This window comes from Neomonachus schauinslandi, chromosome 1, assembly GCF_002201575.2.
Source record: "Neomonachus schauinslandi chromosome 1, ASM220157v2, whole genome shotgun sequence".
Classification (NCBI taxonomy): Eukaryota; Metazoa; Chordata; class Mammalia; order Carnivora; family Phocidae; genus Neomonachus; species Neomonachus schauinslandi.
Window position 1 is genome coordinate 196,113,666 of NC_058403.1, and position 12,911 is coordinate 196,126,576.

Sequence of the window (12,911 nt, forward strand, 5' to 3'; positions counted from 1 at the left end):
TCCCTCTCCCTCTGCCCCCACCCCCAGCTCATGTGTGCTCTCTCTCAAATAAAATCTTTAAAATAAATAAATCTTAAAAAAAAAAAAAGTCTTGCCCATAGCATGCTGTCCTATAAGCCTCTCTTAATCTCACCTCGCTGTCCTTTGTTCTAAATGCCCAGAAAGAAAATGAGATTTAGAAGAGGCAGAGGATGTGGCATTGTCCTCTGAAGTATATGATCAAGAATCAATAGCCAGGGTGCCTGGGTGGCTCAGTCGGTTAAGCGACTGCCTTCGGCTCAGGTCATGATCCTGGAGTCCCGGGATCGAGTCCCGCATCGGGCTCCCTGCTCGGCAGGGAGTCTGCTTCTCCCTCTGACCCTCCTCCCTCTCATGCTCTCTGTCTCAAATAAATAAATAAAATCTTTAAAAAAAAAAAAGAATCAATAGCCAAAAACAAGGAACTCTCTCAAACATTTTTTGCACAATTATCTTAAGAAAATAGTTATTTTCTTACATTTACACTAGTGCTGAAAATTAACAAAGCTCGTAACATTCCTAGGCTCCTAATAAGTCAAAATAAACATCAACTGAGCCTAGAAGAATGAATTTGGGCTGGTAGGTTGTCATTTTTTTTTTTAAAGCTTTTTTAAAAAAAATTTTTATTGTTATGTTAAGCTCCATACATTACATCATCAGTTTTTGATGTAGTGTTATATGATTCATTGTTTTTTTAAAGCTTTTATTTATTTATTTGAGAGAGAGAGAGGGAGAAGCAGACTCCCTGCTAAGCAGAGAGCCCAACGTGGGGCTCGATCCCAGGACCCTGGGATCATGATCTGAGCCAAAGGTAGACACTTAACTGACTGAGCCACCCAGGCACCCCTGGTAGGTTTGTTACTGATGTTAGACCAAGCCCTTACTGCAAAAGGCAATGAAATACACTAGTCTCTTAATCATGCCAGGCAGAAATACTCCCAGGAAAAAAGGAAAAACAGGGCCAAATTTGTGAAATAAATTCTTAGTGGTCCCCAACTTTCCATAATTACATGCAAAGGCTACAGGATTATATACTATTGATCCTCATTATTTGTGGATTCCGTATTTGCAAATTTGCCCACTCACTAAAATTTGTAACTCCCAATCAATACTTGTGCTTCCAAGTCATCTGCGGACATGTGCAGAGGAGGGAGAGATTTGAGTCGCTTGATGCACATGTCCCAGGCCGAGGCAATGCTTTGCCTTGTTTCAGCTTCCATAATGTAAAGAAGTGTCCTTTTCACAGTCTATTTAGTGCCAAGTTTTTCAAATTTTCATACTTTTTGTTAGTGATTTCACTATTATTACTATTTTTTTTAAGTAAGCTCTACATCCAACATGGGGTTTGGACTCCTGGCCCTGAGATCAAGAGTTGCATGCTCTACTGACTGAGCCAGCCAGGCGCCCCAGTGATTTCTCTATTTAACATGGCTCTCCAAGTGTAGCACAGGGAGGCTGTGATGTCCCTCAGAGAGAAAATACACATTGTTGGATAAGCTTCATTCAGGCATGAGTTACACTGTTGTTGCATGTGAGTTCAAGGTTATTGAATCAACAATATATATTAAATAAGGCATCTCTAAACCACAATGCACCTAAAACAAGGTTATGTGGGGCGCCTGGGTGGCTCAGTTGGTTAAGCGACTGCCTTCGGCTCAGGTCATGATCCTGGAGTCCCTGGATCGAGTCCCGCATCGGGCTCCCTGCTCGGCAGGGAGTCTGCTTCTCCCTCTGACCCTCCCCCCTCTCATGTGCTCTCTCTCATTCTCTCTCTCAAATAAATAAATAAAAAATCTTTAAAAAAATAAAAATAAAAAAAATAAAACAAGGTTATGTGTTGATCTGTTGATGAAAATGGTTGTGACCAGAGGCTCACAGGAACCTAACTTTGTATTTTCCCTAGGAGTGATGGTTCAGTATTCAGTATTCTATCTGTTGTCACTTTACAGACCATAACAACCACCAATAAAAAGAACTGACTATGTCTATTTTTTCCACAGAGTAGAAGTTCTACACTGAGCCAGACCCCATCATGTGACTTAGGTCCATGCTTAGTAACATAGTAATTGAAAAGTTAGTCATCAGAGTAACTAAAGACAGTTACTATAAAAGTGGTGGTAACAGTAACAGATATAGTAACATAGTAACTAAAGATACTCTAAGAGTTCACATATCAGTGGGAGGGCTAAACTAAAAAACGCAAGCAATGAGTATGATAAACTGAAGTTCAGGAGATTAAATACTATAATTTTAAAATGTTTTAAAGACTTCAACATGTGAATTTGCTAAGAATACTGCACAATTTGGGAACCTCAGAAATTCTGCTTTGAAAACCAGCCTTCTTATGGTAGGCACTTCTATTTCCCTGAAGAAGCCTGAAATACAAAAGCATTAAATCTTGTTTCATTGCCAGCAGGGAGGCCCCCCAAAGTCAGTGAGGGCACTGCTTCCCCATGCCACTCACTTCCTCGGCAGACTCCCAGGGCCATAGGCCAGCAGACTACTCAAGGGAGCAACCTTCTTAACAAGCAAACTTTCCTGAATTGACTCCTCCTGTAGGAATTCCTGCATCTCCTACTCCACATGCCCACTGCCGCCCCTACCTGAGCTCAGCTCTGCCTTCCCTGTCCTCCCACTACCATTCTTTCCCTCCAACATTCTAACCTGCACAACTCTTGCTACCAGACAAAGCCCTAAGTAACTTCTTTTATACTTATCTGGGCTTTCAATGATTCTAGCACCTGGCCTCAAAAGCACCTTCCCACCCACCTCTCTCCTGCCAAAAGCCTTTAAATTCAACCAAATGAACCTGATTGAAAGGCCTTGTCTACATTCAGAATCCTTCTATTCCCAAGTTTGCTTGTGTGATCCTACTGCCTGGAGGGCCAGTCTACCACACCTTTCCCCTAGTTCTCCACCAGACCCAAACTTTTAGATCCCTTAAGAATCAGCTCAACTAAGATCTCCCTGGAACCCTTCTTTACCCTACACTAGTAAAAACCTCCCTTAAAGAAGCTTCCAGAGGGCGCCTGGGTGGCTCAGTTGGTTAAGCGACTGCCTTCGGCTCAGGTCATGATCCTGGAGTCCCAGGATCGAGTCCCGCATCGGGCTCCCTGCTCGGCAGGGAGCCTGCTTCTCCCTCTGACCCTCCCCCCTCTCATGTGCTCTCTGTCTCTCTCATTTTCTCTCTCAAATAAATAAAATCTTTAAAAAAAAAAAAAAAAAAGAAGCTTCCAGAAACATTCCTTTTTTTTTTTTTAAATAAATCTTTCCCCAACAGGGGGTTAACCTTTACACCCCCAAGATCAAGATTTCTATCCCCCCCCCATTGAGCCACACAGACCCCCCCCCCCCCCCGCTCCTTTCCCCGAGACATTCTGCAGAACCTCTTTCAACATCAATCTGCCTTGTAGATCAGAAAAGGCCTCACATGATGGAGACTTCAAGCAGAAAAAGGCACACTGGTAGGATTAAAAACATGTCCAAAGTAGCTACAGGGGAGGCAGGTGGTGGATGTGGCTGGAAGAAATGGGTGAGGGCCAGAGAAGAGACTGCCACTGGAAATCAGGTAGCGCCCAGTATACCAAGCCCCTAGCTGGCCAGTCTGAGGAGTGGGGAGCCAGGGAATGGCCTTCCTTTTTGACAGGCTTCTCAGGTTTCAAATGGATAGCATACATTTCATCAAATCAAAGGGTAGCCAGATCATGAAGTGTTTTTACTGATACATCCTCACCAAATAAGTAACCAGTTCAATAAAAATGTACTGATTACCTTCTATGGGCTACTGAAGGAACAAGACCTGCTCCCTGTAGTTAAGGAATTTCTGAAAACTCAACTCTGTGTTGAACTTCAAAGCCTAAATATAAATGGTAATTTACCTCTGAACCAAGCTGAAAAGAACTCCACCCTAGAGACAGAAATATATTTCACTGGCTGAGATGTTAACTTGAGATAAAACAATAGCATGAGAAAACAGTAGAAGCCCCAAATCTGCTGGGCTGGACTGCTTGTTAGAACTGCTGTTTCCCCTTACATCGCTCTCCGTGATGGTGATGGGAAGGCCGCGCAGCATGATGGTCTTACTCTCCCTCTCATCACTGATGTCATGTCTGTAGTCATGCTCGCCATAGTCACCATCTGAATGGTAGCCGTCTTCGGATCGGTCACTGTTCCTTCTTTCACGTTCTCTCTGATTTACAATAAACAAAATTACAATTAAAACAATGCTGGGTTTATACCCTTTGATCCAGGCCCTCTATTCCTAGGAATTTATCTTTAGGAACAACAGAGAGGGTACAGGAACTCCATGATGATGTTCACTGTACTGTTTCTAAACTGGGGGGGGGGGGGGGGGGGGGGGGTGGGGGAGGAGGAGAAAGAAGGGCCATTTAGTTCAGGAAGAATGGTTTCACAACTCACGGTACAGTATTCACTACCACACAATGAAATACCACTACCTGTTACAATATGAAGATTACATGCATGGAAAATGAAAAAAAAACCTGCAAAATTACATGGGCAGCGCAATTACTTCTAAACAAAGCTACGTTTACATATAGAAAGGAATAAGAAGGGGCGCCTGGGTGGCTCAGTCGTTAAGCGTCTGCCTTCGGCTCGGGTCATGATCCCGGGGTCCTGGGATGGAGCCCCGCACTGGGCTCCCTGCTCAGCAGGGAGCCTGCTTCTCCCTCTCCCTCTACCACTCTGCCTACTTGTGCTCTCTGTCAAATAAATAAATAAAATCTTTAAAAAAAAAAAAAAAAGAAAGGAATGAGAAAGAACTATGCTGACTGAAACAACAACTTTTAAAAATATTTTTTTTTTTTTTTTTTTTATTTGAGAGAATGAGATAGAGAGAGAGAGCATGAGAGGGGGGAGGGTCAGAGGGAGAAGCAGACTCCCTGCTGAGCAAGGAGCCCGATGCGGGACTCGATCCTGGGACTCCAGGATCATGACCTGAGCCGAAGGCAGTCGCTTAACCGACTGAGCCACCCAGGCACCCCTGAAACTACAACTTTTAGAAGCAGCAGCCGAGGCACAGGGCTGGTATATTATTATGCTCCAATTGCCTCATCTTTAAAATGGGAAGACACCTACCATAAGGGATTAATTAAGTTCATGTAAGTCAGGTGCTCAAATGAGTGCCTGGTGTATGGTGAGCCCTATGTAAACCCTGGCCAGTATTTCTACTACCACAAGCTCAGTTTATCTTTGAGGATTAGAGTCACCTCAACAAATTTCAGAATAACAGAGGGTTTGAATATAATACTCAAGAGGAGAGTTCCACACTTGATATACTTATTACATTTCCAGAATCTTACAGGCTTTGTGTATGCAATTCATAATTCTAACTACACCATACCAGCTGCTGACCACTCACCTCTGGGCTGTCATAATCTCGGTAGTCGTCATATCTGTCGCCCCTCCGATCATCACTAGATCTTTTGTAATCTGAGTCCCTCCGCCTGCTTCTGGATTCACGCTCATCCCGATCATCCCTGTCTATGATGGAACCGTACCTTCCACTACGCTCTGTTCTACTCACTCTGCCAGGGAAAATAATTTTCATTTACTCTAAAGTACATCACATTTTATACCTTTAGAAAACACGGTTGAAAATACCCCCCTCCCCCACCACAGCTCAGTGTATAAGATATCCAAATAGTTTAACGTATCCCTTAAAATTTATCCCCAAACTCCAGTTTATAAAAACAAACACTAGGAAAACATCTACATCCCTTAAGGCAAAGATAATTTTCAGGAAATCATGCTAAATTTGATTTTATGGTTATCACATGTTTGGGTTTAATACTTTTTTTTTTCAAAAAAGGTCAGGTTGTCCAAGTTCATCCTGTATATTCCAAAGCCTGTAGTCTACACATATCACCCTTTTTATCACTGATTCAGATCTTAGTGATCAAAAATAGGAAGAAAGCAATTTTTAGCATTTCACCCAATTTCAAAGGAGAGTGTGTTCTGACTCATCTACTCTCAAGGGTATCACACTACTGGGAAATGGACCAACAACCTGGATGAGTTAAATTAATTTTTTTTCTTCATCAGGCAGTTAACCAAGTTCATTTGTTAGACATAAACAGCACCAGCAGAGAATATTATTTCCTATAACATCTGGTTTATTTTTGGTTACTGGATAGCACTGGGCCTCACAGGAAAATCTAGTAACAAGAGGCTTAAACCCACTTGACTACAGATACAGTTCTTTCACAAATTGTTTACCAGGTTCATAAAACTACTGTGTAAGGACAAGACAAAGGAAAGGCTTAGAAGGGCCTCATTTACAGTACACAAATTTAACAAAAAGACACCAATGAAACAAGTAGTCTAGGACTACTTCATAATGCGAAGTATGAGGAAGAAACCCTAAAAGGGTAAATGTTAATTTAATAAGTTATTTGGAACCACAGACTGCTAACACAGCACTAAAACAATCACATCACATGACACGAACATCTCCTGAGTCTCTCTGGGCCATCAATTTGATCTATCACTGGGACGAGACTCAATATTAAGTAGGAAGGTGGCTGAAAATGGTCGTATGTAAATCAAATAGTCTGAGTGGAAGAATCCATAGATCACATGGTAGCCAAATGCTCTCATCTTAATTCTCCACTAATTCTTTAGTAACTTTTCATTTATTTTTCATGTAACCCACGGTCCATCCAAAGCTTCTATAAATCTGGATCATCTTGCCACAGAGGGAACAATGACAAGAACTAGCATTCACTGATTGCTTGCTATAGCCAGCTACTGTGTAAAGTGGCAGACTTGTATGATATCTCCTGGTTTCTGCACAGGCTGTTTTCCACACTGGGAACCCTCAGTGACCCACTCCCTCCTCTGCCTAGTTCTTACTTACCTTAGAAAACATTTTCTCCAGGAAGCTTTCCTAGATGTTTCCAAGAAAACACATGCTTCCTATGTGTTCTAACAGCACCCTCGACTTCTCCTACATAGCACAGTTCACACAGTACTTCACTTCTCTCACTAAACTGCATGCTTGTAAGAGCAAGGCTCATGAAGGCACTAACAACAATGTCTGGCGCAAAATAGACACTCAAATATTTGATAAACAATTTTTTAAAAAATTTCAGTCCCCGATGAAATGCTGAAATCAAAGACATGTACAGTAGTAACTTACCGTTTGTCTGAACCCATTGTCCTACTGAAGATGTAGCACTCTGTTCCAAAAGGTTCAAATTTTGTTTTGTTCTAGGAAACAAAAGAGATTGGCTGCTGAAAATTTGAGAGATCACTTAAGTCAATCTTTCTGTAGGCTAGGACACTACTGAGGTTGGAATTTCATCAGACTATTAACAGTGATTATCCAAGGTGGGGGCAGGAAGGTGGGGGGATCAACTGTCAACATGAAAATCATTTGTTGAAATGAGCATAGCAGGAAGATGAAGCATACCTTAAAACATCAGATTCCCTATTCAATAACAAACTCATAAAAGGACGCAAGCAGAAGACTCCTTCCCTTCTCCTACTTTAGGATTACGAAGCAAAAAAGGGCAGAGATGCAATCAGCTCCCTGTGTTCTAATCAAAGCAACTCCGGTGGGGTAGTTGGCCGTTAAAACATAATCAAAGCGTCTTTACTAATACAAGGAGCAACATAAATTTCAAAATCTTCTAATGCAAAGTTTAAATCTTTTCGAAGCCGGGGATACTGCACTAATTGAAATCTACTCTATTTATAACGAAACGGCTGATCCTAAGCTATTTCAATGAGACAAGAGCAAACCTCGACACGACTTAGTTCCTCAGTAACAATAACCACCACTAACCCTTGAGGCTGCCAGCTGGGCCCTGCAGCGCCCCGGCGGTGATAAAACACACAGCTAGACCGCGTTCAATTCGTGGAGGTCTGAGAAACTAGTTTCAGCCGTCTCTGGCGCCTGTTCCAGAGTAGGCGCTCAACAAACATTTGCTGAATTAATAAATGGAAGAGAACCACCTGGGAGAAATAAGGCCCTGGGCAAAACCTCTAATGCCGCCCCTCGTCGCCCAGGCAGTGCCTGGACCCATCTCTGTGGGGTGTTGCGGCCGAGATGGCGGCGCCACAGCCTGCGCGACTGACTCGGGCGTCCGGCTTTCCCTTTCTGTCTGCACACGCCCCTCCCGACGCCCAAGAGGCTCCCCCAGCCTGCAGATCAGCCTTTACCGAACAACCTCCCGGAGAGGGCGGATTCAGATGCAGCCGCGAGGCGATGGCGGCTAGAAACTGCCGGTCGCCCCTGAGGAGTACCCGAGGGACAGGCGACGGCTCCACGTTCAGTTGGGCTGGGGACTCGGGAGACGCGTCCCGGCAGAGGCACAGTCAAAAGCCCGAAAGAAGCGGGCCTCAGGTGGCGCGGGAGGACGCCCTCTGAAAGCTGACAGCGCAGGCGGCAAGGAGGGGCGCGGCCCGCCAATGCCTTGGGTAGCTACTCGAGATGCGGCTGGGGCTGATCGGCCGCCACCCGCGGCTGTCAGGGAGGCTGCACAAGGCCTGCCTCAAAAGCAAGAACCGCGGATCGTTACGGGCGGCTGCCGCACTTACCCCCAGAAGAGACCAAAGTGGCAGAAGTAGCGGTTTTGTGCCCCAGATTATCCAACAGGGTACGGCCGCCTCACAAAATGGCGCCTCGGTCGACGGCCGTCTCCTACCCACAGCACCTCGCGCCTGTCCCCTCCCCCACGCCACCCGCCTCCCGAGGAGGCATCCAATCCTCGACGGTGTCTGGCTGCGCGAGGGCTGCTGGGAAGTGTGGTCGCTAAGGCATCCTGTCACTCACTACGCCCAGTGTTAATTTCCTGCGTATTTCTCTTTTTTTTCCCCCCAAACCAAGGGCGAAGTTGCCAGTCTGCCATTTGCAGACCCTGAATAGAGCTCTTATTTTTATTGGTAATTCTTTGTCTTTGCTACTAAGGCTTCAGAGAGCACAGTTTGCTTTCACTAACACAATGTAGAACATCACGTTTAATCTGGTTTTAAGAGAAGTCAGGTTAGTTGACTATTGTATTATTGGACTCATAGATTGTTGGGCTAGATGCTTTACAAATATCTACTTTCATTCTCGTAATCTATGAAATGGCTATTAAACCCATTTTGCAGGTGAGGAAAATGAGGTTTATGGAAATTAAGAGCTTTTTTTTTTTTTAATTTTAAGTAACCTCTATACCCAACATGGGGCTGGAACTCACAACCCCAAGATAAAGAGTGGTATGTTCTACTGAGCCAGCCAGGCACCTCCAAATTAAGAGAATTCTTTTTTTTTTTTTTAAGAAAGGTCTTCAGAGTGTCATTTGATTGATATTTTCTAGTCTAAGGCAAAGGCTCAGGAAAGTCATTTTCCAGGGTTAATTTAACAGTACTTGGGATGCCTAATAGCATCTCAAAAGTTGCAGCCAAAACTCAACCTTAACTCCTTCACAGCCTTCCTCAGCTCATAAATGGTGACTCCCTACTTCCAGTTACTCAGGACAAAAACCCTGGAGTCATCCAGGACTTTTTTCCTTGCACCCAATCTGTCAGTAAATCCTGTTGACTCTGTCTTCGAAATGTATCTAGGATCCTACCACTTCTAGCTGCCTCAATTGTTGTTTACCTAGTTAAAGCCATCATCACTGTCCTTGTTTGAGACAGAGTAGGTCACACAGAGTTAATAGTAGTGGAACTGGGATTTGAATTAATAAATTTCATTTCAGAGTCCATGCCCTCAACTACTAGACTGTAAACTCCAGAAGGGCAGGGACTTGTGTTTCTTTCGTTCACTACTGTATGCCTGGCACATGGTATGTACACAATAGATATTTTCTGAGTAAACAAATGAATCCATTAACAAAGAAAGCTAGACATGTAACGTTTGGGGCTGAAAAAGGCAAGGATTCTTGGGTAATTAAAAGAGGTATTCTGGACTGGGACTGGTCAGTGAGATGGTGGTATTGCAGTGCCTCTAGTTAGGATAATTTGCCCTTAGGCATTATTTATAGACATACTTTTAGTGGAACTAGTTTTTCAGGTCACATATACAGACATGAAAAATTAGACCATGATAAGGCAGAGGAAGGTATCAGTTATAGAACACTGCACTATACTTTTTTTTTTTTTTTTTAAAGATTTTATTTATTTGAGACAGAGAGAATGAGAGACAGAGAACATGAGAGGGAGGAGGGTCAGAGGGAGAAGCAGACTCCCTGCCGAGCAGGGATCCCGATGCGGGACTCGATCCAGGGACTCCAGGATCATGACCTGAGCCGAAGGCAGTCGCTTAACCAACTGAGCCACCCAGGCGCCCGAACACTGCACTATACTCTTTCTGATTAAGAGATCTTTCAAGAATAATGGAAGGATGGGGCACCTGGGTGGCTCAGTTGGTTAAGTGACTGCCTTCGGCTCAGGTCATGATCCCAGGGTCCTGGGATCGAGCCCCGCATCGGGATCCCTGCTCCATGGGAGGCCTGCTTCTCCCTCTCCCACTCCCCGCTTGTGTTCCCCCTCACGCTGTCTCTCTCTCTATTAAATAAAATCTTAAAAAAAAAAAAAGAATAATGGAAGGATGGGGGCACCTGGGTGGCTCAGTTGGTTAAGCGACTGCCTTCGGCTCAGGTCATGATCTCAGGGTCCTGGGATCAAGCCCCGCATCGGGCTCCCTGCTCCGCGGGATGCCTGCTTCTCTCTTTCCCACTCCCCCTGCTTGTGTTCCCTCTCTCGCTGTCTCTCTCTCTGTCAAATAAATAAATAAAATCTAAACAGAAAGAAAGAAAGAAAAAAGAATAATGGAAGGATGTCAGTGAGTAGATTCCAAACCAGAAGCTTCAAATACACTGGAAAATCTTTTTCTTGGAAAAGCATCCAGGAAAAATGTTCTTTAAACATGTTCTTACTATGGACATTCTACATTAAGGGCATTAAGTGATGGACACTGGAAACTCTTTGGGTAATTAAAAAACCTAACAACAGAAGGAAAGGGAGAAATTTCTGATTTTGGAACAATGGGTAACTTAACTTCCTTTCCCTCTTCCTATCTATCTATCTATCTATCTATCTATCTATCCATCCAACCATCCATTCATCCATCTCCGTTCAGGCTGCTATAAAGAAATACCACAGACTGCGTAGCTTATAAACAAAAAATTATTTCTCACAGTTCTGGAGGCTGGGAAGTCCAAGATCAAGGTACCAGCATGGTCAGGTGAAGGCCCTCTTCCGGGCCGCAGACTTCTTATTTTATCCTCACATGGTAGAAGAGTCTAGGGAGCTCTGTAGGATCTCTTTTACAAGAGCACTAATCTCATTTATGATGATTCCATTTTCATGAGCTTAATCATTTCCCAAAGTCCTCACCTACTAATACCATCACCTTTGAGAGTTAGGATTTCAGTGTATGAACTTAGGGGGGAGGGAACACATTCAGATCATAGCACTATCTACACACACACACACACACACACACACACTTCTACTTTTCCATATGTGTGTATGTATTTACATATAGTGTCCAATTTATGGGGAGGAGTAGATGTATGTAAAACTTCCATCATCAGAAAAAAGTAGAAGCATGTGACCAACAGAAGGCACCCAAATATGTTTAATGAAATTTAAAAGTTACACATCAGTAGGGTCATTGTAAACCCTGCAATGGATGATGTAGATGCCAAGAATTCAGAACCTGCTAGACTTAATGGCCACTAGCAGTTGACTGCCTTGTTCCCAAAGCAGTTCAACAAGCACTTCTGAGTATCCCTGAGGTGCCTGCTGGGTTGAGCTCCAGAGCAGTGCCCCCAAAAGCCTGTCTGGCAGCTGATGTGGGTCTGGGAAAGTTTAACAAGTCCCAAGCTAATAAAGAAAGAAAACAAAGACAACAGTCAGTTATTTTCTTGGGGCGCCTGGGTGCCTCAGTCGGTTAAGTGTCCAACTATCAATTTCGGCTCAGGTCATGATCTCGGGGTCATGGGATTGAGCCCCATGGCAGGCTCCGCACTTAGTGCAGAGTCTGCTTATCCTTCTCCTTCCCCCGATGGCTTTCATTCACTCTCTCTCTCTCAAATAAATAAATACAATCTTAAAAAAAAAAAGATTTTATTCTTAAGTCATCTCACACCCGACATGGGGCTCAAACCCACAACCCCGAGATCAAAAGTTGCATGCTCCACCAACTGAGCCAGCCAGGCACCCCTGTTTTTTGTTTTATTTATTTTAAAGATTTTATTTATTTTGACACAGAGACGGAGAGAGAGCGAACACTAGCAGGGGGAGTGGGAGAGGGAGATGCAGGCTTCGAGCTGAGCAGAGAGCCCGATGCGGGGCCCGATCCCAGGACCCTGGGATCATGACCTGAGCTGAAGGCAGGTGCTTAACGACTGAGCCACCCAGGCGCCCCTGTTTTTTGTTTTAAATAAAGCCATGTAGGGGCACCTGGGTGGCTCAGTTGGTTAAGCGACTGCCTTCAGCTCAGGTCATGATCCTGGAGTCCCAGGATCGAGTCCTACATTGGGCTCCCTGCTCAGCAGGGAGTCTGCTTCTCCCTCTGACCCTTCCCCCTCTCATGCTCTCTCTCTCTTATTCTCTCTCTCAAATAAATAAATAAAATATTAAAAAAAAAAAGCCATGTATGTTCAATATTGAGGAAAGTTTTTTTTTTTTTTTTTAAGATTTTTATTTATTTTTTGACAGAGAGAGAGAGAGACAGCGAGAGAGGGAACACAAGCAGGGGGAGTGGGAGAGGGAGAAGCAGGCTTCCCTGCCGAGCAAGGAACCCGATGCGGGACTCGATCCAAGGATCCTGGGATCATGACCTGAGCCGAAGGCAGACGCTAAATGGCTGAGCCACCCAGGCACCCCGAGGAAAGTTTTTTTAAGACTGCTTTTCCTGGGGAACCTGGGTGGCT

At 44.2% G+C, this 12,911-nt stretch overlaps 1 protein-coding gene across 3 annotated transcripts in view; it reads right to left on the minus strand.

Moving 5' to 3' along the window:
- RBM5 (RNA binding motif protein 5) overlaps positions 1-12,911 on the minus strand; it is a 34,440-nt gene that overhangs the window by 17,494 nt on the left and 4,035 nt on the right. For 2 of the 3 annotated variants that reach the window (XM_021686880.1, XM_021686878.1), the window contains exons 1-4: positions 8,581-8,687; positions 7,178-7,248; positions 5,399-5,564; positions 4,052-4,207 (exon numbers count right to left, since the gene is read on the minus strand). In XM_021686880.1, the coding sequence (XP_021542555.1) occupies positions 4,052-4,207; positions 5,399-5,564; positions 7,178-7,194 (339 nt within the window). In that variant the 5' untranslated portion in view covers positions 7,195-7,248; positions 8,581-8,687. Of the gene's footprint in view, positions 1-4,051; positions 4,208-5,398; positions 5,565-7,177; positions 7,249-8,580; positions 8,688-12,911 lie in introns of those variants that run through there. The other variant, XM_021686879.1, reaches the window with a different exon arrangement.